The 23,594-nt window shown below is 49.3% G+C and overlaps 1 protein-coding gene and 1 pseudogene across 2 annotated transcripts; both read left to right on the plus strand.

The window, feature by feature from the left end:
* Positions 1–23,558, plus strand: Pola2 (DNA polymerase alpha 2, accessory subunit). 2 transcript variants are annotated; one of them, XR_008720550.1, is made up of 19 exons: positions 1–287; positions 2,976–3,100; positions 5,246–5,337; positions 5,603–5,660; positions 8,175–8,281; positions 10,445–10,629; positions 11,101–11,189; positions 12,459–12,614; positions 13,136–13,198; positions 13,888–13,930; positions 15,635–15,759; positions 16,444–16,482; positions 17,283–17,356; positions 20,086–20,194; positions 20,431–20,537; positions 21,165–21,224; positions 21,428–21,554; positions 22,100–22,900; positions 23,004–23,558. XR_008720550.1 is itself a non-coding variant. In XM_055610632.1 (18 exons), exons 1-18 carry the CDS (start codon positions 209–211, stop codon positions 22,253–22,255), a joined length of 1,794 nt encoding a protein of 597 aa, XP_055466607.1. In that variant the 5' UTR covers positions 1–208; the 3' UTR covers positions 22,256–23,558. The 2 variants fall into 2 exon arrangements, 1 of the variants encoding a protein (XP_055466607.1); XM_055610632.1 differs by having other exon boundaries at positions 22,100–23,558.
* LOC129679466 (putative 60S ribosomal protein L39-like 5) lies at positions 1,871–2,049 on the plus strand (annotated as a pseudogene).
* Positions 23,559–23,594: the final 36 nt, after the last annotated feature.

Genomic DNA, 23,594 nt, shown 5'->3' on the forward strand with positions numbered 1-23,594 from the left:
CGCCGGCCGCGGCGTTTGGCGGGTTTTTTCCCGGCGGCGCTCCTCGCGGAGAGGCTAGGCAGCGGCTCTCGGCAGGGAGTGTTCTCTGTGACCCGGTGGCTTCGGCCGCTGGGTCTCGTGGCGTGTCCCCGTGGCCTTCCCGCGAAGCTGAGCAGACTTGAGCCGAGGTCCGAGCCCGGCGGCCCCCTCCCGGGCCTCCCGGGTCACCATGGCCGTGTCCACCCAGCAGCTGGCGGAGGAGCTGCAGATCTTCGGCCTGGACTGCGAGGACTCCCTGATGGAGAAGCGTGAGTCCGGACCGGGGGGGGGGGGGGTTGCTTCCAAGTGTCCTACGCTCGTGGGGTACCGCTTGGGTCCCGATTGACCAACGGGTGGCATTGCCAGGAGGTGACGTTGGAGCCGTTTGCAGCTCGCACCTAGTCACGGGCTGATGTGTGACTTTCCTCAATTAGAGATTTTTAGAGACAGAGCCTCGCCATGTACCCTGGCTGTCCCAGAACTCACTATGTGGACCACTGGGCTGGTCTCGGACCCACAGCTCTATCTCCTACCCCTGTTTGCGAGTTCCAGGCATGAGCCACACACCTAGCTCTATGAACCTAACGTGTAGAGAGACTTCAGACCAAGATGCCTGCTGCTTCCGTCTGGATAGGACTATGTTGGCAACGCAGTTGGAACTGTAGACTTTACGCTCAAATCCCTAAGTTCTGTGGAACACTAGTGTTCCCTGACAGTTCTGGTCTGTTCCTGTTTATTCTCCTGGCGTGCTAGGGACTGTTTTTCCCTTTCTCCTTGAACAGCAGGTGAACGTATTTCCTATTTCACTAGAAATAAAATAAAGAAATAAAATAAAATAAAAATAAAGTAGAAACATTAAAAGCCTTCCAGCCGGGCGGCAGTGGTGGCACACAGCTTTAATCCCGGCACTTGGGAGCCAGAGGCAGGCGGGTCACTGTACATTTCAGGACAGCCAGGGCTACACAGAGAAACCCTGTCCTGAAAAACCAAGTCAAAACCCAAGAGAAAACAAAACTTCCCCTTAGTGGCCTACTTTTTGTCTGTGCCACATACCTAGAACCTATTGAAATGAAAAAGAAAAATCCCACACCCTACAGACATCACTCCAGGAATTCACCCCCTAACATAAGTATTTAATATTCTGGTTTTATTTCTTATGTAAGAAGTTGAAATCTTTTGACGATTTTGGGCCTCAGAGCTGGAGAGATCCTCCGCGGTTGAGAGCACTTAACTGCTTTGCCGAGGACCAGCATTGACTTCCCAGCTCCCTAAGGGTCTGCAGCTCCCGTTCCGGGGGATCCAGTGCCCTCTTCTGGCCACCACAGGCACTGCATGCATCTTGTACACTTAAATGCAGGCAAAGTACTCCTGCATATAGTTTTGATTTTTTTTTTTTTAAACCCTATGCCTTTGAAGCTTAGAGGTATGTTTCCTGCTTTTTTCTGTTGCTGTTGCTGCTGAGATGAAGTCTCACAGTGCAGCCTGAAGGCAGGTGCCGCCGCAACTGGCAGAAACATGTCTTTTGCCTGAAGTGCTTTGTTGACCCCAAGCCTGAATCCTCTCCTTTCCGGTTACAACAGGCCTCTTCGGAAGGGTTGTGTGTGCTTGATGTATTAGTTTCTCTTCGTAAGTCCTTTATGTAGCTTTTCTGTCCTCACAAATTTAGGGAACTACTGGCCAAAGCCAGGGATAACATCTTAGTTTTTATTTTCAATTATCAGCAGGATTGGCAACTGTTCATTGTTTCCTTTTCTTTAAAACCCATTCTTTAAAAGAGAGAGAGGAAGAGAGATTTCTCTTTGCACTTTTTTCCGCCATCGTGCACCAAAAACACCTGATTTGGCCTCTTGCCATGTCTTCTCACAAGACTTTCCAAATCAAGCAATTCCTGGCCAAGAAGCAGAAGCAAAATCGTCCTATTCCTCAGTGGATTCAGATGAAACGAGTAACAAAATCATGTCCAACTCCAAGAGAAGACACTGGAGGAGAAGAAAGCTGGGTCTATATAGATTCACAGGATGGCGAGGCTGAGGGTTCATACTAAATCTGGTCATTGGTTCATCCTGCCAGACGGAGTTCAACATTTGGAGACTTGGTCCTGTCTTAATTGGGGGTGTGATTTGTCCATCTTTCAAAAACGGAGATGTGTATATACTTCCTGTGGACAAGTATTCACCTGTGAGACAGAGGTGCACCACAGATATGCAGAACCCTCCAAAGCCAAAAGAGGGAGTCAGAGCCAGAGTCAGAGGGAGTCCGGAACCACAGTTGCTGCTGCCTGTGTGCCATCAGGAGCACATTCTTGCTGTAGCTTCACTGCCGCCGCTCCTCAGCCTCTTTTGGATTTGCTCGCCATCATTTCTCAGCCCTTAGAGATCCATTTTCATCTTCACATGAATAGCCAGGACTCAGAACCAAAACCTCTTCGTGCTGGATGCGTTCATTCCTTTGGTGACCCACTCTGTCCTCCTTGAGCACTGTTCATCTTCTATATTGAGGCAGGGGCTCTTGCGACCCACCGTCACTGTTTCAGCTGATCTGTCTAGTTAGCTCGCTTCAGGCATTCCCTGTCTGCCCTCCACACCGGGGGCTTTGCAGTCATGCTGCTGCGCCCCCTGTGCTCCGTCTTCAGGCTTGCGTGGCAAGCACTTAACCTGCTGGGGCGTCCCCCCGGCCCCTCGTATTTCACATTGCCAGCCCCTCCCCAGCTCTCTGATCCCCTCCTCCAGCTTCTTCCGGCTACATGGCACCTTTGTGTATCTAAAGTATCATATACTTCCTTGTTTTGTCTTCACCCAAGAATGAGCTTCCTGTGAGCAAGAATGATTCTTGTTTTTATGCACTGCTCTGCTCCCAGAGCCTGTGGATGCTGGATAACAGATGTCTTTTTGACCTGTCAGGATGAAAGTGGTAATAAACGAACCAGGTTCTTACCTATCTGATTTTTCTCCCTACAGTGGCAGAGCTGTGTGTTCAATACAGACAGACTGAGGAGGGAATGGTAAGCGAGCTTATCGCCTTCTGCACCAGCACAGGGAAAATGTACCTTACTTCAGAGATCCTGCACTCTTTTGAACACGAGGTAAGAGAAAATGCACGTTAATTAAAGACATTCTCCTGACAGAGGTATGAAAAGAGGCAGGCTTTGGAGTGTGACCTGGATTCCTGTCCCAGTGTGGGGTTGGCCTGCGCCTTCCTTCCCTTCTGTGTTTCTTTCTATCATAGTGTCTGTGTTTTTGTATGTTTGTTTATTATTGTGCATGTGTATGCACACCCGTGCTACAGAGGTTAGAGGACAGCTATAAGAAATTGGTTCTAGCTGGGTGCAAACCCACACCTTTAATCCCAGCACTCAGGAGGCAGAGGCAGGTGGAGCTCTTGAGTTTGAAGCCAGCCTAGTCTGCATAGTGAGTTCCAGGACAGAGTGAGACATTGTCTTGAAAAGGAGAAAAAAAAAAAAAAAAAGGTGGTTCTTTTCTTCTACTTAGTGGGTTCTGGGATCTAAACTCAGCTCAGGCCGTTAGGCTTAGCAGAAAGTGCCTTTCCCCTCTGAGCCATGTCATTGCTTCCCTATTTACTATTTCTGAGACTTGGCTTTGTTTTTGTTTTCTGTCAAGTTCTAATAACCTGTGTTTTTAATGAGCATTATCAATATTAAATGAGGGTGTATATAGAGCACCTAGAGCCACCTGGTAGATGGTCGGCATGAAAGAGAATCATAGTTGTGTGTCATCGGCAGACAGTAAGTTTTAATATTTATTTTATTGTTATCCTAATTGTGTGTATGTGTGTGGGTTGTGTGCATGAACACGGGTAGCTGCAGAGGCCAGAGGCGCCCTGGAGCTGTAGTTACAGGAGGTGTGAGCTGCCTAAGGTGGGTGCTAGGAATTGAGCTCAGATCGTCTAGACGAGCACTCTGCCTTTAACCACTGATGCTACACCCACGCCAGTGTCGCCATAGTAGCATGTGCTACAGGGCGGGAGACACTCTTTCTTCGGAAATTCGCTCCCTGGAAGGTCCCTGGCAGACCCCCCCATCTGGCAAAGAGACGTGTTCTGAGATTTCTATGCTTTTTCAGTTGCAGTTCTGGGGCTGGACTAATGAGTTTTTTGATCTTTCTCTGTGACTCCTGAAACAGCACAACTAATTTTATAAAGAAATTTATTATTAGTAGATTATTAAAGGCTTTAATAAAAATAAAATGTAAAAGGAATAAGTTTAAGAAAAGTAATGAATTAGATTTAGTATTAATAGGCATTAAAAATAGTAAAATAATAATAGGCTTAAGAAAAATAGCATGAGAGGTGCAGCTGGTGGGAGTTTCCCCTCCCTTCAGTGCCTTGTTTCTAAGGAAGATCATAAATCTTTAGCAGGACATATGGGAGGATGGTTAACAAAGGTGTAGTTAGATTTTGATATAGAGAAAGATTTTGGCAGGCATCTGACTTAGCTCCTAACTTTCCTCTTCACTGGTTAGCAATAATGAAACTACATTTGAGGTTTCTTTTTCTTTGTTTGCTCTGATCAAAAAGTTTTTAGGCCAAGATTTCTTGTGGGCACTGCTTTATGTTTGACTACATTTTGAGTTAAAATGTAAACTTTGTATTCTTGGTAAAAGTCTAAATGTTCTGGTAAGTATGCCAACTTTAAGGTGCCTTTTGTGAAATCATTATAAAAATACTAGCTTGATTTCAGTAAAGTCGCAGCAGAGCCAAAACCATCAAGGTGTCTCTGTCTGTCAATTCATCGCTGAAACTGTCTTCCTGTCCGAAGCCTTGTTCTCCCGCCGACGCCAGGAGCCCAACTGGGCCAGTCCGTGGCACACTGAGCCGTCCCTCCAGCTCCTATGGGCAAAGCTTTTATTTTCAGTGTGTGCCTGCTTGTGCACGTCTGTGTGATCCTGATCCTGCTGTCCCCCAAATGCTAGGGTGACAGGCAAATTTCACCATGCCTAGCCTGTCATGTTTTTGTTTGTTTTAGAGACAGGGTTTTACTATCAGGCTGCCCTTGAAGTCAGAGATCCATGTACTTCTGCCTCCTTATGCTGGCATTAAGGGTGGGAGTGGGGTGACAGTGGGATTGAACCCAGGGCCTCATCCATGCCTGGCAAGACCTCGCCTTTCTCTGCTTACGTCTTGATGCCTGTTACTTCAAATGGGAAATGCCCTCCCCATTATCAGACTATGGAATAAAATATTCACCATCTTCTTCTATTCCATTCCTCAGGTTCTGAACAAAAAATTATCCAAAGCTTGGCACAGTGCCTCCAAAAACAGTGGGCATGCAGGAACGAGAGACATTGTTTCCATCCAAGAGCTGTATCCTTTTCTGCTGAAGGTCATTGCACCAAGCCACATATAATTTAAAGACAAAATTTTAAGTCGGGTGCAGTGGCGCACAGCTGTAATCCCAACACTCGGGAAGGCAGAGGCAGGTGGCCTGTTCTTCAAAGTGAGTCCAGAACAGCCAAGGCTACACAGACAAACCCTGTCTCGAAAAACCAATAAATAAATAAATAAAATACCTAACATTCGGTTTCTCACCTAGTCTCATGTAATTACTCTTCTTGACCAGTGCTTTCAGAATTGAAGCAGAGGAAGAAGAGGAGACGCTCTTGAACTCTTACACCACACCCTCTAAGGTGAGCACGAGGAGTCTAGGAATTGCATCCTACAAGTAACATTCTTAAAACTATTGCGGAGCTGAGCATGGTGGTGCACACCTTCAGTCCCAGTACTTGAGAGGCAGAGGCAGGGGGATCTCTGTGAGTTCCAGGATAGCCTGGTCTCACCAAACAAAGTAAATTCACAACCCCTGTGATTTTCCCTCCTCAGGTTCACAGTGTGACCAGTAGTGCGAGCAGGAGATGTCTGACGTGGTCCCACCTGGGTCCTCTCTTTCCCCTTCTCTCACACTTGTCTTCTTGCTTGGTCTTCAGGCATATCAAACATACGCTTACCTGGTAGCCTCCTGTGGCGGGGTAGGAGGACTACCCTGATTAAAGTGGCAGCCTCCTGCCTTTTGCTCTCCTGTGTCTATTTTCTGCCTTATTTTTCACCATGGACCTTAGTTTTGGTCCTTTTGCTCTGTCACAGAAGGCTGCTTCGTTCACCGTTCTTTCCCTAGGGCCTGGCTCATGGTAGCTGCAGATTTAGGTGCTGGAGGCATCTCTGGAAAGTCGCTGGAGAAACCCTAACGTCCTGTTTACCCTCTGCCTTAACCATTCTTCCCAGTGAACATCTCCTGGGGTCTAGGAGCGTAGCCAGGGTACATGTTTAGTGTGCACAAGGCCCCGCAGTCCATTCCCAGCGGCCCCTAAAAATGTCTGGGCAAATGACCCAGATCGTAGAATGATGCGTGATGGTGTGCATCAGAGCTGTTTATAATCAAGAAATTAAAAATTACCTATAACCTAGCCGTAGAGGAGGCGTAGAACTTATCACAAATTCAATCAGATAACTCGGGGACCAAGGATACAGATTATACCAGTGTAAGAAAATGCATACAGAATTTAAAAGTCAGTATGTAAAATACTGTTAAGTTTTATGTTTAAATTAGGAAAGCTATTTTAGCTTATATATTTAGTTGAAGGATAGTAAGCTACAGTTAAGGAATGTTTAAGACTGGTTTATTTTGGCCACATGGTGGCCCATGCCTTTATTACCAGGACTTGGGAGGCAGAGTTGGAAGGATCTCTGAATTCAAGGGTAGCCTGGTCTGCATAGTTCCGGGAAGCCAGGATTTCACAGAGAGACTGTCATTTTGGAGGAGTATACAGTGGCTACTTTAGAGGACCCGTGGGTAAAGACACTTTCAGTGCAAGCCTGATGACCTGGCTTCCATCTCCAGAACTCAGGTAAAGGTGGATGGAGAAAACCAGCTCCACCACATAGTCCTCTGACAATGCCCGCTTGCACCGGGGCACACATGCCCGCACACGCTGCGCACGCACCCCCCTAAGAAGTGTGTTCATAGAGAAATGAAAGATAGGAAATGTAGAACCTAGTTTGAAAACCAGATGCAGCACTGCACAGCTGTAATTGTGAGGAGGAGGCAGGCAGATCAGGAGCTGGAGGCCAGCCTCAGCTCCATAGTGGGTTCAAGATCTGGCTGCTCTTGCAGAGTGCCCCAAGTTCTGTTCTCAGCACCTGCACCATCCAGCCTCCCCGGGCACCTTCACCTGCAGGCACATGCTCCCGCAAAACACAAATAAGATATTTAAACTAATACATAAAACCACAAATATTTAGAACTCTAGTTTCCAAGGCAGCCTCTTCTTCTTCTTCTTCTTTTTTTTTTTCTTTCTTTTTTTTTTTTTTTTTGTTGTTGTTGTTTATTTGTTTTGTTTTTAAGTCAGGGTCTAACTGTGTAGCCCAGGCTGGCCCAAAAGTCGGGAAACCTTTGAATTGCAATTTCCCAAAAGTTAGAATTTGATGTATGAGCCATCACACCTATCTATGTTAGTGTTATTTGTTCTCACCTCGGGTCCCTCTGGCTCTACCAGTTGGTAGCTTGTCATTTCTTTAAATGCACCAACAGGAGGAGCCCTTGAGTCAGAAAAGTTTGTGCATCTGAGATGGAGAAATTGTGCTGGGCAAAACATTTGTCTCTCCTGTTAATCTCCCATTATCCTAGGCTTTTGGGAAAGTGAGGTCCTATGATTGGGTTTCACCCTTAATTCTGGACTTATCTTTGGCTTCCTATATATGAGCAAAGGAGTAGAAAAGAAAAGGTTAAAATGGACCAGATGTGACCGTTAGTGAGGTGATTGCCGACTACTCCCTCCAAGTATGAGCTCAACCATCTTATCTGCCTGGACTTATTCCAGGCCATAATTTGGAAAATGTGTGGTAGACTTGGCCAAAAGAAGTGTAATGTGGTCCCATCCCCTCTCAGGAGAATGTGTGCACGAAGGTCAAAGCTGTGCACTGCCAAACTCTGGTCTTTCCTGAGAGCAGAAAGTGGCAGGGACGGGAGGTGCCAGTGCAGGTCGACAGTTCAGGCGGCAGCTGTCAGAGTGGCAAGAGCGGGGTTGTCCTGTTGCTGTTGAAGGTCTGTGTGGTCACTGCTGGAGATGGTCCCTAAGGATCCCCAGCCCTGCCCCATGTCCTTTATTGGGATGTGACTGGGATTTCGTTCTTCCTCTCGTTTCTAGGGTTCCTATAAGCGAGCTAGCAGCTCCCTAGAAACCCCCCTAACAAAAAGGAGTGTCTCTGCTCTCAGCCCACATCAGCTTCTCTCACCATCAAGCTTCTCCCCAAGGTATGTATCATCATCTATGCAGGTGCCAAGAAAGCCCCACCCACCCATCCCCCTCTGCTGACAAGGCAAGCTACGAGTAACTTATTAACAGCTGTAGGAGCGGAGCAGCCGCCTGCTGCGAGCTGGCTGTAAAGCCTGCACTTCTCTTGTGGAAAATTACTGTTTCGTACAGTAATTAAGGAAACTTGCTTCCCACCCACTTCTCTAGGACTCCTTTCCTAGATAGGGAACTGATATCTCCTATTGAAAACAGCCTGGCTATTCAGAAGCCCAGGGGTCTGGCGAGTCGGGCCAGTCAGGGCAAATAGGCTCTCACCTGCTTCTGCTGTTTGTGTTTACTTGGTTTTTTGCTTTTTTGTAATCTGAAGTGGTTTTGAAAGGAAAAGCATGCACCTTTGTTCAAAGCATTGCATAACCTGTTCATCCCATGCTCAGGTGACAGCTGGTTTCTGAACATTTGTCACTGAGTTTCTTCAGGGGCTTACTTGATACTTCCTCATGGCTGCTGCCCCTGTGCATACATCTGCAGAGATCACGTGGGACTCATGATCCATAAATGATAGGTGTCCATTAGAGAACCCTGCAAGTGAGCCCTTGGCTGAGGGAATGTGTTTGTAGGGCTGTCCCATCAGGATGGGGCTCAGGAACAGCATCTGAACCATTTAGGGAAATAACAACCTCTAAACACCAGAATGTAGGCTTCTCAGTTCTGTCACTTCAGAGGTGGTGACGGAGCCTAAAGCAGTCAAGAGCACTTGCTGCTCTTACAGAGAACACACGTTCAATTCTCAGCCTGTACATCGTGTCCCCACAACCATCTGTAACCCCAATTCCATGGGCTCTATGAGCTCCTCAGGCCTCTGCAAACACCAGGCACACAAACAGCACACACACACGTACACACAGGCAGAATACTTCATACACATAAAATGCAGATCTTAAAAAGCAGAGGAGCGGTGACAAGCTCTGCAGTCATTGGCCATTGGCGGTCATTGCATCCTGAAGAACAGTTTGTTTTCACTGTCCTCTGCCTGGTTCGGCAAGATCTCAAACCTGCTTTCCTTTCCGAATGAATTTCCTAGATTTGAAAGGATGTCTCTGAAACCTGCGAGGGTTCGAATAGTTGTTGCAGAGTCATTGTGAGGGTTAGGCTTTCTAAGCAGGAAGCCCTTTAAATCGTAGTTTACAAAAGCAGTCTGTAAGTTATTTAGGAAGAGGCAGCCCCAGAGACATCATTGAGCTCATTTTCTGTAGCTTGTCTGGGAAGAAGGGGTGTTGGCAGCAATTACGATCATGCCCCCTGTGAAATGAGTTCCTGTGGGGGTTTTAATGTGCTGGGAGTAACGGGTTTCTAGGCCTCCCTATAAGCAGTGTTCGCAGCAGGAAGATTAGAAGCTTCCAAGCAGACCAGTGACACCCATCTTTCTTGGAGGTGTGGTTCACTAGTCAGAGAGGACAAGGAATTTGTCAGCCTCGGGGTGCTGTGAGGGGCTGCTTGCTCCCTGTTAACTGCTCACTCCTTGCATCTCCACCTCCACAGAGGCAAGGGAAAGTTTCGTTAGTTCTGTCAAACTTTTATTTTAGTGTTGTTTGTACTCTGAACTGCATTGTGAGTTTTTTATTTGTTTGGGGTTTTTTTGTTTTTGAGATAGGTCTTATATAGCCTCGGCTGTCCTCAGCGTTAGCCAAGGATGGCCTTGAGGTCCTGTGCTGCCTTCACTTTTGCAGTGGTAGGATTGCAGACAAACCATGCCTGGCTTCAACTCTATTATAGGTTCTTGTCTGTGCTCAGCAATCTCTGACCCAGTCACTGTTTCAGGATCAAATAACAGCAAGTGACTCAGAAGGAAGGAAAATACTTGAAACTTGTCATTCAGTCAGTTCAAGAGTGCATTTTGTCTTTGCTTCATTTCGTTTTGATGGAGAAAAAAATAACCTTTTTATGTTTTTGTCTTTAAACTTCTAAACTTTTGGAGTCTGGTGTTCCTCGGCACCTCATTCTCAAAATTCCTGAAAGGTCAGAGCACTCCAGCCCCAGCACATTGATTAGATCTGTAAGACAGCTTGCTTTTTTCCCTCCAGGCCTCCAAAGCCTTGCCTCATTGTGTTCCTTGCTCAGGTAGCCACGGCACAGTAACTCAGACCTGTTCTGCTTCCCCTCAGTGCTACCCCTTCCCAGAAGTACAACTCAAGAACCAACCGGGGAGAGGTGGTTGTCACCTTTGGATCAGCGGAGGGCGTGTCTTGGTCCGGGAGAGGAAGTTCTGGAAGCGTCACCCTGAAGGCCATAGAGCCCCTCACTGGCACCTACAAATCTATGTTTCAGCAGCTCCCAGATATTCGCGAAGGTGACTTGCTTTCTCTTGGGAAGTCTAGAGGGTTGAGAGCCCTGTGGAAGGACTGAGAGGAGTGAAGGAGCAAAGCCTGGTTCAGCTTCAGCTTCTGAATCCAGAATTAGCCCACGTCCTCGTGGCTGCTCTGTCAGCGAAGGGGAAGGACACTGGGTGATGCTGTAATTTCCCAAGCCGTGTGTCACTTCACTGAAGAGCAGACAGCCACCCTACTAATGGGTCCTGAGCTGTGAAGCTCAGCTCTTCCTGGAAAACTCTCCCAGGTTGTCCTTGACTTCCCTGCACTCTACCGAGGGGGGGGGGGTGTTTCGCTGATGCTCTGAACCAGATTAGTAACTGTGTCAGAAAATGGACAGGTCAGATGTCCATGCTCCCGGGTCCTATAGAGTGTGATGTTTAGCAGTGTGCTGCTCCTTCTCGCCGAGTGAAATGTCTTGATGACAGCACCCCGTTACCTTTGGATTGCAGCTCTGATCTGTAAGATAGAAGAGCTCGGCAGCGAACTGAAGGAGCATTACAAGATCGAGGCTTTTTCTCCTCTCCTAGTCCCAGCACAAGTAAGTCATTTGAAGAGTCCTCACTACTCTTAACTCCTGATGTGGACAGTGCTGGCCTTGAACTGAGAAACCTGCCCATCTCCCTGAGTGCTGGCGTTAAAGGCGTGTGCCGTCATGCCCAGCTTACATTATTGCTACTCTTTGAAGTCAGTGAAGAGGCCCTTTTCCACTCACCAGTGTTCTGCTTCAGCACCAGTCTTGCTGGGCTCTGATAAAAATGGGTCCCTCTGGAAGAAGGCGGGTGCTCCCTAGACTTTCCTTCCTCCCTCTTGGACCGGGTCTCACACATAAGCAAAAGCTTATTTTCTCGGTGGCGGGCAGGTGGCCTTTGGAGAGCCCTCATGCGGAGATGTGTCTGGTTTGAGCACTGTTGCAGATGACTGTCTGCCTCTGGCATCTGCAGTTACAGCAGGCTTTCATTCTGCTGTAGGGGCTTTCTCTGGAGCATTGCTAATCTACGGGATGTGTCTTACATAATCCTTAAGTGTGCCGTTGTCCCATGTTCCGCCTCCAGGGAAGAGGGACCATACACACTTTGTCTTGTGGGAAGTTTTAGAGAAATTGAGAGGAAGTGTGGGGGCAGGGCCTCACATGAGGGAAAAATTAGACTTACTCAGTTTTCTCCCAAGAGTGGAAGTCCTACACAGGAAGCCGCTAGGAGAGATTTCAGTTCCGTCTATGAATAACTTCCTGTGGGAGTGGCAATATGATATCCTGCATGGTATCCGGGCACTTGGGAGCCCAAGGCAGGAGGACTGGGAGTTCAAGGCCAGCATGGGCAGTGTAGCAAGCCCCTGGGGAGAGGCAAGAGCATGAGGGTACCCAGCAGTACTGTAGCATGGCTGAGGATTTGGCTCTGGACCTAACCTCTGACCTTTGGGTCCAGGCTCCACCTATTATTTGACCTTAATGAAATTACACGTGGCTCTGCTGCTTGTTGCTGGGTGCAGCCATGTCTATGTTGCGGTGGTTGTGAAGGCTGAATGAGTTAATACGTGTCAGCTAAGAACAATGTGTGGTAGGCTCAGTGACCTATTAATAGCTATGGTTTCTCAGAAGAGCTGGGGGCTGCAGGGCTGGAGGGAATTCTCCCTGTCGGGGATGCTCCCACTCTGGGAGCTGCTCAGAGCATACCTGTTAGCAGGTGGTGGACCAGACACCCCTGTGGAGCCCTTCAGTGTCAGTGGTGATTTTGTGATCACCTCCCAAAACATACGCTGTTAGGGGTTTTGCTGTGCCCACTCTTATGTTGCCACCTTCCTTTGGCAGGAGCCTGTCACCCTGCTGGGTCAGATCGGCTGTGACAGCAATGGGAGGCTGAACAGCAAGTCAGTGATTCTTGAGGGAGACCGGGAACACTCCTCAGGCACTCAGATTCCGGTGGATTTGTCTGACCTCAAGGAATATTCCCTCTTTCCTGGACAGGTGAGAATGGAGCCTTCTGGGATGCAGACCTGGGCAGCGTGCAGTGGGCAGTCCTTTCTTGTTTTCTGTCTCTTGTTGCCATGAGATCGGATTGCATAGGCCCATGATTTTAGGGACTGTTCTTTCTCTCCTTGCTCTGACCTTAGCTCTGGGTCTAATTGCCCAGGTTCATATCCCAGCTCCACCTCCTGAGATACGTGCTCTGACCTTAGCTCTGGGTCTAATTGCCCGGGTTCATATCCCAGCTCCACCTCCTGAGATACGTGGCTATGGGCAAGGTGCTTGACCTTCGAGGCCAAGCTGTCTTCATCCACAAAACGAAATACAAATTCTTACCTCATGGGATCGTTATGAGAATCAGGTCGTTTGTATAGAGCCTGATTGTAACTGATATGTAACAAATGAAGGACTCCATTTGTTTTCTGGGAAATGCCCCGAAGTTTAGAATTACCAAAAGTAGTTTATCTCACACCTCTCCTTTATCTCTCCTATCTCCCTGTCTTGTGTTTCTTGTCTTTCAGGTTGTAATTATGGAAGGATTCAACACCACTGGTAGGAGATTCACTGCCACCAAACTCTATGAGGTACAGGGTGGGTCCCCTTCCCCTACTCCATGTTTGCCTCAGGCTCAGTAAATGCAGTTCTAGAGCAAGAAACTGGTCCTTTTCAGTTTCTGTATGTTTGTTAGTCATTTCTGTCACTAGGATTAGAACTCACCTCCAAGCTCTAAGTTAGCAAACTGTTTCCTCCAGAGAGCCAAGCAGCAGGTGTTTTAATCTGTGAGGCCACACATGGCCCGGTAGCATTATAGCGCCATAGGCCACTTATAAACAGATGACTGTGGGGAAGGCCCATGAAAACGTCATTTATAAAAATGGCCTCAGCCAAATTTGTCCTCAAGCTGTAGTTTGCTTGTCTCTGCTCTCCACCTTAGTCCACTAGAGATTCCCGTGGGATGCTAGGAGAAGTAGCTGGACTCCCTTCTCTCCCATCCTGTCTAGCATGCCAATGGTTGAGGCACCTGCTTTGCATGGGGTGGCCAGGTATGTTGTGAGAGTCCGTCCGTGGCTTCCATTGCCTGGTCTGCGTAGTCACAGTGAGCTCTTTAGGAGAATGGCAGGTTCTGTGGGTTGTAACTCCCAAGAGCAAGGCAGAAACATATCCCCTCTGGTCCTCACAGTCCCCCCTCCGCATACCTGTGAACACCCAGAGCCACCCCTTACCAAAGCAATGCCTGGGGCGAGACCTCAGCTGAGCTTCCCTTCTGTTTCAGGGTGTGCCGCTTCCATTCTACCAGCCCACTGAAGAGGATGGAGGTAAATTTTGGTTCAATATTTTTCTTGCCAACGATGGAGGTGATATAATTTACCCAGGCTCAAGGAAGCAACCAGAGCTGTGTGGGAGTGTGACACGCAGAGCAGTAGGGGCGCAGCTGATCAGTGGGCGCACAGGCCCTTTCTTCAAGAGCCGCTAGTGGGTCTGAACCTCCTGAACACTGGTAGTATCGTTGTCTGGGCTCTGAAGACACAATGTGACACCTTTAACGTGGACTCCTGCTTAATAGGCATGTGAAGGGTACTTGGAAAAGAGAAATGCTGTACACATCACAGCACAAACTTGGGACCCTGGAGGAGGCAGGACACTGGTGGGGAGACCTAGATTAATCAGCAGAACACGCCAGAGTTAATTCTAGCAAGTGTGCTGTGCTGAGGAAAATGTTAATACTAGAGAGCTCTAAAACAGAGAGCTCACACACAGAAGTCTATGCCCTCTTCGTAAGTCTGCAGTTCTAAAGTCATTCCACAGTAAAGTTGTAACTGAAAAAATAATCTCTGGCCAGGCATGGTGGCACATGTCTGTAATCCCAGCATTCGAGAGGCGGAGGCAAGCGGATCTCTGAGTCTAAGGCCAGCCTGGTCTACAGAGTAAGTTCCAGAACAGCCAGAACTACACAGAGAAACCCTGTCTCAAAAAAAAAAAAAAAAAAAAAAGAATAAGTGATCTGGATGGGAAAACAAACAAAAAAATAAAATATTTTGGGGGTGGGATTATCTAGTGCAATCACATTGGTCCTTATGAAAATGGATGGCAGAAAGGTCGGAGTTAGGGAACAGAAACTTCAGGCTGCTGGCTTTAAAGATGGAGCATGTTTGGCCTCCAGAAGTGTTGCAGCCTGCTGACACCTTGACTTTTGGACTCACACGTGTCCAGAGCTATAAGATAGTAAATTGTTTTAAAGCCACTAGGTTTGGAATAGTAATTCATTTCTTTACTTCATGTATTTATTCTTTTAAGACTTATTTGATTTTTTGTTTGTTTGCATGTATGTGTATTGTGTATGAGTGTGTGCACTTGTGAGTGCAGGTACCTGTGGGGGCCAGATGAGGCTGTTGGCTCTCTGGGGCAGCAGTTGTAGGCAGTTGTGAGCTGCCTGATGTGGGGGCTGGGAACCAAACCAGGGTTCCCCAGGAACAGCAATAGTAGAGTAACACTACATATTAGAAAACTTGGGAGACTTGCGGGCGGGATGGTGGGGGGTGGTGGCTTGTGTCAGCCATAGGAAATATCTCAGATAGTGACTTAAAAAACTCAAAAACCAACAGGGCTTAGAAACCTGAGCTTGGGGTGGGAACACTACCCTGGCAGCTTTACTGTCCCTGGAGGGCAGTGTCTGACCCTCCAACAGAGCCTGCCTTTCTGGGCCTCGGTTCCCCATAGTCTCTCACCACACTGAATCTCCAGATGGTCCCTAACTTCTGCTTAGTGTGAGCGCTAAGTCATCTTGATCCCTTCCTGATGGCCACTCTGCTCACATGGCCCAGGGTGCACTGCTGTGGCTCCAGCTTCTCCCTGCCATTCAGTGTTGTGGGAGGGTGAGGTCCTCACCTTGAATCCCCAGACTTACACTCCTGGGCCTTAACTGCGGCATTTTCCTTTGATGGCCCTTCCCCCTCCCCCACCTAATACCTGTTCTCTCTCTCTCTCTCTCTCCTCATGCCCTTGCCGTGCGTTTGTCTCAGATTCCGAGCAGACTATGGTTTTAGTTGCCTGTGGACCTTATACCACCTCTGACAGCACCGCATACGAGCCCCTGCTTGATCTGGTCACTGTCATCAACCGTGACAGGCCCGATGTCTGCGTCCTGGTAGGTCGCCTGGGTAGCGTGTGCAGGGAGGCAGTGGGGGTGGGAATGAAATCGGCCTTAGGGTTTTTAATGGTATCAAAGTTTTTAGGAAACATTGGTCTTTTGTTTTTAAATCTTAGTTTCCTTTCCTTTTGTTTTTTGTTTTGTTTTGTTTTGTTTTGTTTTTGAGACAGAGTCTCAGTATGTATCTTTGGCTGACCTGGAACTCACAGAGATACATCTCCTCTGCCTCACAAGTGCTGGGATTTTTAAAAATCTGCACCTCTGGGGGTATGTATATACTCCATAGCTGGTCATTAAGTCGAGGCCTGGCATTACTGTCATTCTTCTCTGATTTTATAGGATTCACACTCTCATCCTAAACTAATTTTTTATGACATAAATACTACTGGTAACACAGTAGTCTGTTGTTTTGCTAGGTGTAGAAAACAAAAAAGAGAGAGTGTCATTTGGGGCAACCACAGTGGTAATAGGGCCATGGGAAAGTCTCTGAGAACACAGGACTTACATGCTCCTTGGCCCATGTATCTGCTAACTCCCCAGGCTCTCCAGGCAGCTGTGGAGGGACAGGTGGACCAGAACAGGTTACTACTTTTAGACAATTTGTCTAAAAGCCTTTGTAGACATGGAAGATTCTGATTTGTTCTTTGGGTGCTTTTTTCCCCCACCTCTGCTCATTTGCAGTTTGGACCTTTCGTGGATGCTAAACATGAACAGGTGGAGGTAAGTGCCAGGGGAGGGGGGAGGGCTGGGCATTTGCATTCAGCCTAGACTCTTAGTTTTCTGTTTTGGAGTTTATCTGCAGCAGGCTTTACAGCAACCCTGTAGCTACCAGGCCTTGTTGAATAAATACCTCGAATTTGAGGGCTTTATTTCAACAGTACACAAGCCTGTCTGGACGCCAGGGGAGGAATTAGAAATGAGTGGTTCCTTGGTCTACACCACTCACTGCTGAGCCAAAACAGTAACAGATGCAGATGGGCTTCGGCCGTGGGTCCCGGCTGTGGAAGTCCCCTATGAGACTGACACTCTACCTACTGCACTGAAGAGGCAGAAACAGAAATTCCTTTACGTGGCCACTGCCCAAAGCTCATGTCTTATGGTCCTCTAATACATAAACCATTAATGGGATCTTGGTCAAGGGCCTGGGCCTCCTATCCTTGTCTCCTCCGAAGGAAAGAACTGAAGGAGTGTTCATCCTAGACTCTCAGCTTGCATGCAAAAGGATTAATTCTTCCCTTATCCAGACTCAGCTCCTTGCAGATGGACAGCCCGCCCCAGGCCCCATTTTTGTTTGTTTGAGATACTAGAGCCAGGCTGGCTTAGAATTCGGTCTGTATCCTAGGCTAGTCTGGCGCTCACCCTCCTGAGAGCTGGGATTGCAAAGCATGAGCCCTTTTGCATGGCTCCCTTCTTTCCTGTCACTACCCTCTGTCTACCCTGAGCCCTTCACGGTCAGCTAACAAGCTTCAACACTGAGCAGACCTGGCTGCTCTGAGTGAGCCTCCTTTCCTTTCTTGCAGAACTGTCATTTGACGAGCCCGTTTGAAGATGTTTTTAAGCAGTGCCTGAGGACAGTTATCGAAGGAACAAGAAGGTTGGCATTCCAGATGCTGGACAGAACCTGCAGCTTTCTAGGTTCTTCCAGGACATGCCAGTCAGCAACTGAAACTGTTTACAAGCCATGGTTGTTTCCTGTCCTTTCCATCCTTTTGAACTCGGAGATCAGATAGAATTTGAACTTTGAGTGTTCAGACAGTGAGTTAAAAGGCATCTTTGCAGGTCAGATAAACAGACTTGAAAGGACGAGCTTGACACTCTCTCTTCCTTCGTTCTTTCTCTTTACTTCCTTTTCTCACTTCTCCTTGTATAAACTGTTACTCCATGGGAATATTCCCAGGGTGGGGAAGCATTTGATTGACAATGAAATCCTGAGAGGCCCCAAACCTCTCCATTCGTGAGGAGAATGTTTTGGGGTAAGCCCAAGTTCCTTTCCCAAATCAGTGTTTCCCCATGGTGGTGGATAGCTGCCAAGGGTGGGAGAGACTCCAGGGAGGGTGGATCCTGAATCCTCAACATAGCTTGGAAGAAAGGACTGAAAGGCCACAGCACTGACGTAAGTTGTAGTGTGTGGGGCCTCGAGGTTCCAGTAAGAGAGAACAGGAGCAGAGAGGCCCAGGAAGCTGACCCCTCCCTTTCATTGGGCCAGGTCAGAAAAATGGAGTAGTGGGCGGTCTCCTGGGATTTGTTGCCTGTTGCTGAACTCGGTAGTAAACAAACATCCCTGAGGCTGAGCTTTAAAAACAAACCTGTAACAAAGGTGGCTTTTACAGGTCTTCCTTCCGCCTTCTGTCCTCAGAAGAGATCCCAGGTTGATTAGTTGTAATACAACCTCGTGCTGGCATCAGGCCTGGAGCTGGGAGGCTTGGGCCCTCGCCTGCTTCCTCCCTTCTCAAATGGAGGGTGACATATACCTTCGCTCTTCCCCCCGGGTCTGCTAGGGCCCCAGTTGAGTTTATGAAACCTGGGGGATGCTGAGAGGTCCTCAGAAGATAAACCTCTGGCCACCCCAAAGCAGGAGCAGGCTCTGGAGTGGCACCCAGCACCAGCTGGTGCGTTCAACATGAGGTTGGGTTCTGATTTTGGTTCCTCATCCCATGTGCTATTGATAGCGGTGACATAAACAAAGAATAGACCAAGCATTGTTCCCCTGGGGGCCGGTGCCCAGCACCACCAGGCACTTTCATCTGTAGCTAGTGTGAGCTGCAGAGCAGGGGAGCAGCCCCACCCCGCCAGAGCAGTATATAAATGGTGCCGGCCAGAAATGCAGAGTACCAGGCTCTCAGCAGAGCTCGGCAGATGTGCAAGAGCACCCTTGTAGCAGTAGAGAGCCCTGGTGCACCTCACTGCTCAAGAGACAGCAATGAGACCCTCCCACCATGATGTGTGAAGTTGTGCAATGCTGCACATAGTTGGAATTTTCTTCCAGGCCCCTCCCTCTAGAGCGGAGGCTGTTTCCTCCTTAACTATTGCTCTCCTGAAGCTGGTCCTGAATGGCCGCACCTCAGCCCTTTGTACCTTCAGACTTCCATTTCTAGAGCATAAGGTGTCCCTTTCAGCTCACTCGCTGGCCTGTTCAGCACGCTCTAGCACTCACATGGTGGACTTGGACAATGACAGTGAACTTGGTGTCAAAGAGATTGTGAATAATATGCAAAGTACCTCTGGTCTCAAGATTCTGATGGTCTGTTACTGCACACTTGTCCCCAGTGTCTGATCACATGTCAAAAGTTCCTGGATGAGGTGGAGAGACGGCTTGCAGAGGGCTGGGAGTTTGGTTCTCTGCACCCACGTCAAGCACCCCCCTATAACTCCAGCTCTGGGGCCTCTGTACCTGTTTCACAGTTTAAGCATGAGAGTCAGGGGCTGCAAGTGAGAACTAGGCTGGTTCCAGGCATGGCCTCCCAGCAACAATTTATGGCTGTTTGGTTTACAGTAGGCCCCTCTGCCGAGGACAGACAAGGGAACTAAAGAGGCACATTTTCCCTTCTCTTGTGTGGCCGTGGAAACAGTTGGCTCAGCTTTTTTTCTGCACTCCGTGCTGTAACCCTGGAGACTCTCCTGTCCCCATCAAAGGAGCTGCTGCCTCTGCTGCTGCGCAGTGTTTCTTTCACATTAGTTTGCTGAAAAGCAAAAGCAGCTTCACCTCTTGACATGAGTGGAGAGTATCCTTCTGACAGCCTCTGTCTCCAGTGTCCAGTAGACCAGGCCCAGCCCTTCAGAGTGTGAGGGCAACCTCACGATCTGAGCAGTTTGCCTCGCTCCTCCCTGGCTTCACTCGAATCACCTGAGCCATGTGTCAGGAGAACTTTATTGCCCACAGCAAATTATACCCTAGAAAATGGAGTCGGGCTTACGCTCCAATTCTGATCCTGAGGCTTCCCCCACAAATAGGGTCTCTGGAGTTCAGGCTAGCCTCAAACTCTTGACACCTCTCTGTCCTCCTGAGGGCTAGAATTGCTATGTGTGCCTTCCTTGCCGAGCTCCAAGTCTTCCCTTTTCCCACCAGACAGGAGTTCCCCTCTGCAGTGAGGGGCCACAGAAAGCAAGGGATGGTGTGTCCTGAGCTGTCTACACCAAATCCAGATGGATGTGTGTATATGCCAGCAGGTCTCCTCTCCCTGGCAGGGTCCCGGGAAACAGTGTCTGCTCATAGCGGAATGCCATCAAGTCTCCCTGGAGGACTGACATGCTCACCTTGAGCCTGTGGCCCAGTTCTGCTGGCTCAGTTCTTGTCCCTCTTGTGCTTGTATTTTTACAAAGCAGCTCCGGCTCCAACCTTGTCTTTGTCCCATCTCTGAGGGATGTACATCATGAACCAGTGTACCCACAGCCGCCCTTCACCTTCTCTGAACTGCCTCGAGAGGACAAAAAGGTACCCCGGGCCCACCTCTGGCCAAGCAAGCAATAGGTGAGGTGAAGACAGTCCTGGTAGTGAGGGCAGAGAGGCCCTGTTAGGAGCAAGCACAGCCTGGCTCCTCAATCCCCAACAGAGGTGTCATGGTTTGCTGCACGTGGGTTGGCCCTCATGGTCTCCAGGCCCCAGGTTTGGTAGGGCAGAGTCTCCAGCTGTTTTATACAAGTGTTCATGTCGGCTCCTTCTCATTTCAGCGAGTGAGGTTTGTGTCAGATCCCTGCAGCCTCTCCATAAATGGAGTAATGTTTGGCTTGACGTCTACAGACCTGCTGTTCCACATTGGGACCGAAGAGATCTGTAGGTAAGGAGCATTCCAGGCCAGCAGCCTGGCTCCCTGCGCCTCGTCCCTGTCATACTTTTGGATCTATCCCTCCCCCAACCCCACCCCACCCTTTTTTTTTTTTTTTTTTTTTTTGGTTTCCCAGTTTATGACTTGAGTGCTCAAGTGTTCCTCTCTAGATTTACCAGAGCAGTGACGGTGGGGTCCTCAGAGAACTGGACACCACTGGGCCTGGCGTCTAGGCTAGGCAGTCGGTTCTTCTATCAAACCTTCCTTGCCCGGAAAGTGAGAGACGAGCCAGGGGTTCAGCAGTTGGGTGTGACACAGGTTGCCTGGCTAGCTGTGTGTAGCTTCACAGGGCTGGACTGTCCTCTTTGTGTGAGATGGTGCCGGCTCCAGCACTTGGGCCTCCCATACCCTGATTCCTGGGATTCTTCTTTCCCTCTAAGCCCTGTGCCCTGCTGCCCTGTCCTGGGAAAGAGCCAGCTGCTCACAGTGTATCTCCAGGCCAGCCCTGTAGTTGTGTCCTTGCTGTTCAGCTTCTCTCTAGTTGGCTTGAGTCCGAAGGTCCCCCCAAAGAGAACTGATGGAGAAACCTGGTTCTGCCCCACCCCACCCCACCATTGCTTTCTGCCCTTCCTTCCCAAGCTCTTCCGGGACTTCAGACAGATTCAGCCGAATCCTCAAGCACATCCTGACGCAGAGAAGGTGAGTGTGCCACCAACCCCGAAGAGCAATTGGATCAGAGCTGTGCCATGTTTGGTTGTCAGGAAATTTCACCCTATGGTGACAAAACTGGGTGCTGGCCCCTCAAACGGAGGGGAAAAAAGCCAGCCCATAAATATGGCGGTGTAGAAGCTGGGAGTGGGGCCTCTCCCAGGGTTCCTAAATTGGCTCTTTCATCTCTGCAGCTACTACCCACTTTACCCGCCCCACGAGGACATGGCCATAGACTACGAGAACTTCTATGCCTATGCCCAGCTGCTGGTCACCCCTGATGTCTTCATAGTGCCGTCAGAGCTGAGGTACTTCGTGAAGGTGGGTTTAAACTGGCCTTTTTCCAGACACATCAGACCTGGCTTTCTTTTTCACTCCACCTGGGTCTGCTGAAAAGTACACTGTCCTCTGGGGCCAGCACGAAGGCTGGTTGCTGAGGTGGAATGAAGCAAGCAGCACACACACACCTAAGCAGAGAGTAGGGGTCAAAGAACAAGGGCTTTGGGCCATGTCAAGGTGACCTGGGAACATGTTGCCTGCCTGTGTGCCTTCCCCATGGGCTCAGCCAGCAGTACCTTAAAAGAAGCTCTTGATCTCCAGGCCCAGCTGCCTCAGGATCGAGTCCCTCGCAAGGGAGTCACGTGGGAAAACAGCAGAGTGTTGGGATCCGTCCTGTCCAAGTCTGGGAGCGTCTTACCCCGCCAGGGCACTGCATTCTTTATTCTGCCCCAGAGACTCTCCACTTACAAGAGAACATATTTGCTTGAGTGGTTGCCTTTGTTTCTGCCTTCTAAAACGCAGTCTAAGATTCTGACAACGTCACACCCCGCTGAGGGCCTCTAACCCCAGTGTCCTTTCTTTCCCAGGAAATCCTTGGCTGTGTCTGTATGAACCCCGGGCGGCTCACCAAAGGACAAGTGGGCGGCACCTTCGGCCGCCTCTACCTCAGGAGGCAGCCCAGGGCCGCGGACGGCGGGGGCAGGCCGGGCCTGAGCGTGGCTGCGCAGGTGGTCAGAATCTGAGCCTTCAGCCTGGGTCCTGCAGCCTCACAGACACCAGTGGCCCAGGCATGGCCATCTGATGACCAGACCGTTGGTGTGCCTGACAAGGATCTGGCCATGGGGACAATACTGCAGGGCTGGGGCCCCATGGACTATGCCTTGCCATGAACCGCGCCTCCCTCCTTGCTTCACAAGGTAGATAGGGTGTCCAGAAGTGAGCCATCTGTGGAGACTGCCTGCCCAGAAAGGCAGAAAAACTTCGATGTTCTGTATGAATCAAACATGGCATTTGAAGAAATAATTTTTTTTTTAGTATAGCTGATTTTAATCTTCTTTTTTTTCTGAGTAGTGTCCTAGGAATGCTGTCTACTTGACCTATGTCCAGAGAAGGCAGAGCTTTGGTCACACTGGGCTCCTCCGTCCAGCCCCTTGGAGCTCTCCCAGCCTTACCCTGCATCCTCCCAAAGTCCCCAGGCTACAGTTGCTGAGGAGGAAACTGGGCTGCAGAGCGAGCAGCTGGCAGCCTGCCCGGCTCTCCCTGCGCCGAGGCTCACATGCGTGTTCTGGTCCCAGCCCCACCTCTCCATCTGGAGGGGGCAGCCTGATGAGCCCTTTGATAGCTAGTCTCTGGCCAGTCTGGCTCTCTGCCAGGTCCAGCGCTCTCAGGTAAGGTCAGGGTTCGCAGGACACCCCCATGCCCATATATTCTGGCGTTTGGGGAGAGGCTGCAGAGTTAGATTTCACACAGGTTTCTACCCCTTATAAACAGGCTGTCCTGCTTCACCTGCCAAGGACAAAGTGGGAAAACCCCAGCTGCCAGGGCCTAGGAAGTCTTGACTGACAGAAATGGGACCTCGAAGAGCCAGCCTGGGCTCACCTCTGATGGGAGGAGGCCTCCGGGAATGGGTTGCCCACCATGAGACTGCTTCCTCTTGCCGTCTGTGAAAGTGCTTCGGAGGCTGGGCACGGCAGCCATGCTGGCTGGTCTTACTTCATCTTGACACACGTACTAGAGCTATCTGCAAGGGGGGAGTCTCAGTTGTGAAGATGCCTCCATAAGATAAGCCTGTAGGGCATTTTAGTTAGTGATTGGTGGCAGAGGGCCCAGCCTGTTGTGGGTGGGGCCATCCCTAGGCTGGTGGCTCTGGGTTCTATAAGAAAGCAGGCTGCACAAGCCATGGGGAGCAAGACGGTAAGCAGCACCCTCCATGGTGTCTGTGTCAGCTCCTGCCACCAGGTTCCTGCTCTGTTTGAGTTTTTGTCCAACTTCTTTCCTTGCGTCAATGATGCACAGCAATATGGAATAGGAGCCAAATATACCCTTTCCTCCCCAGGTTCCTTTTTGGTCATGGTGTCTCAT

This window comes from Psammomys obesus, unplaced genomic scaffold, assembly GCF_907164565.1.
Source record: "Psammomys obesus unplaced genomic scaffold, mPsaObe1.curated_primary_1811, whole genome shotgun sequence".
Lineage (NCBI taxonomy): Eukaryota > Metazoa > Chordata > Mammalia > Rodentia > Muridae > Psammomys > Psammomys obesus.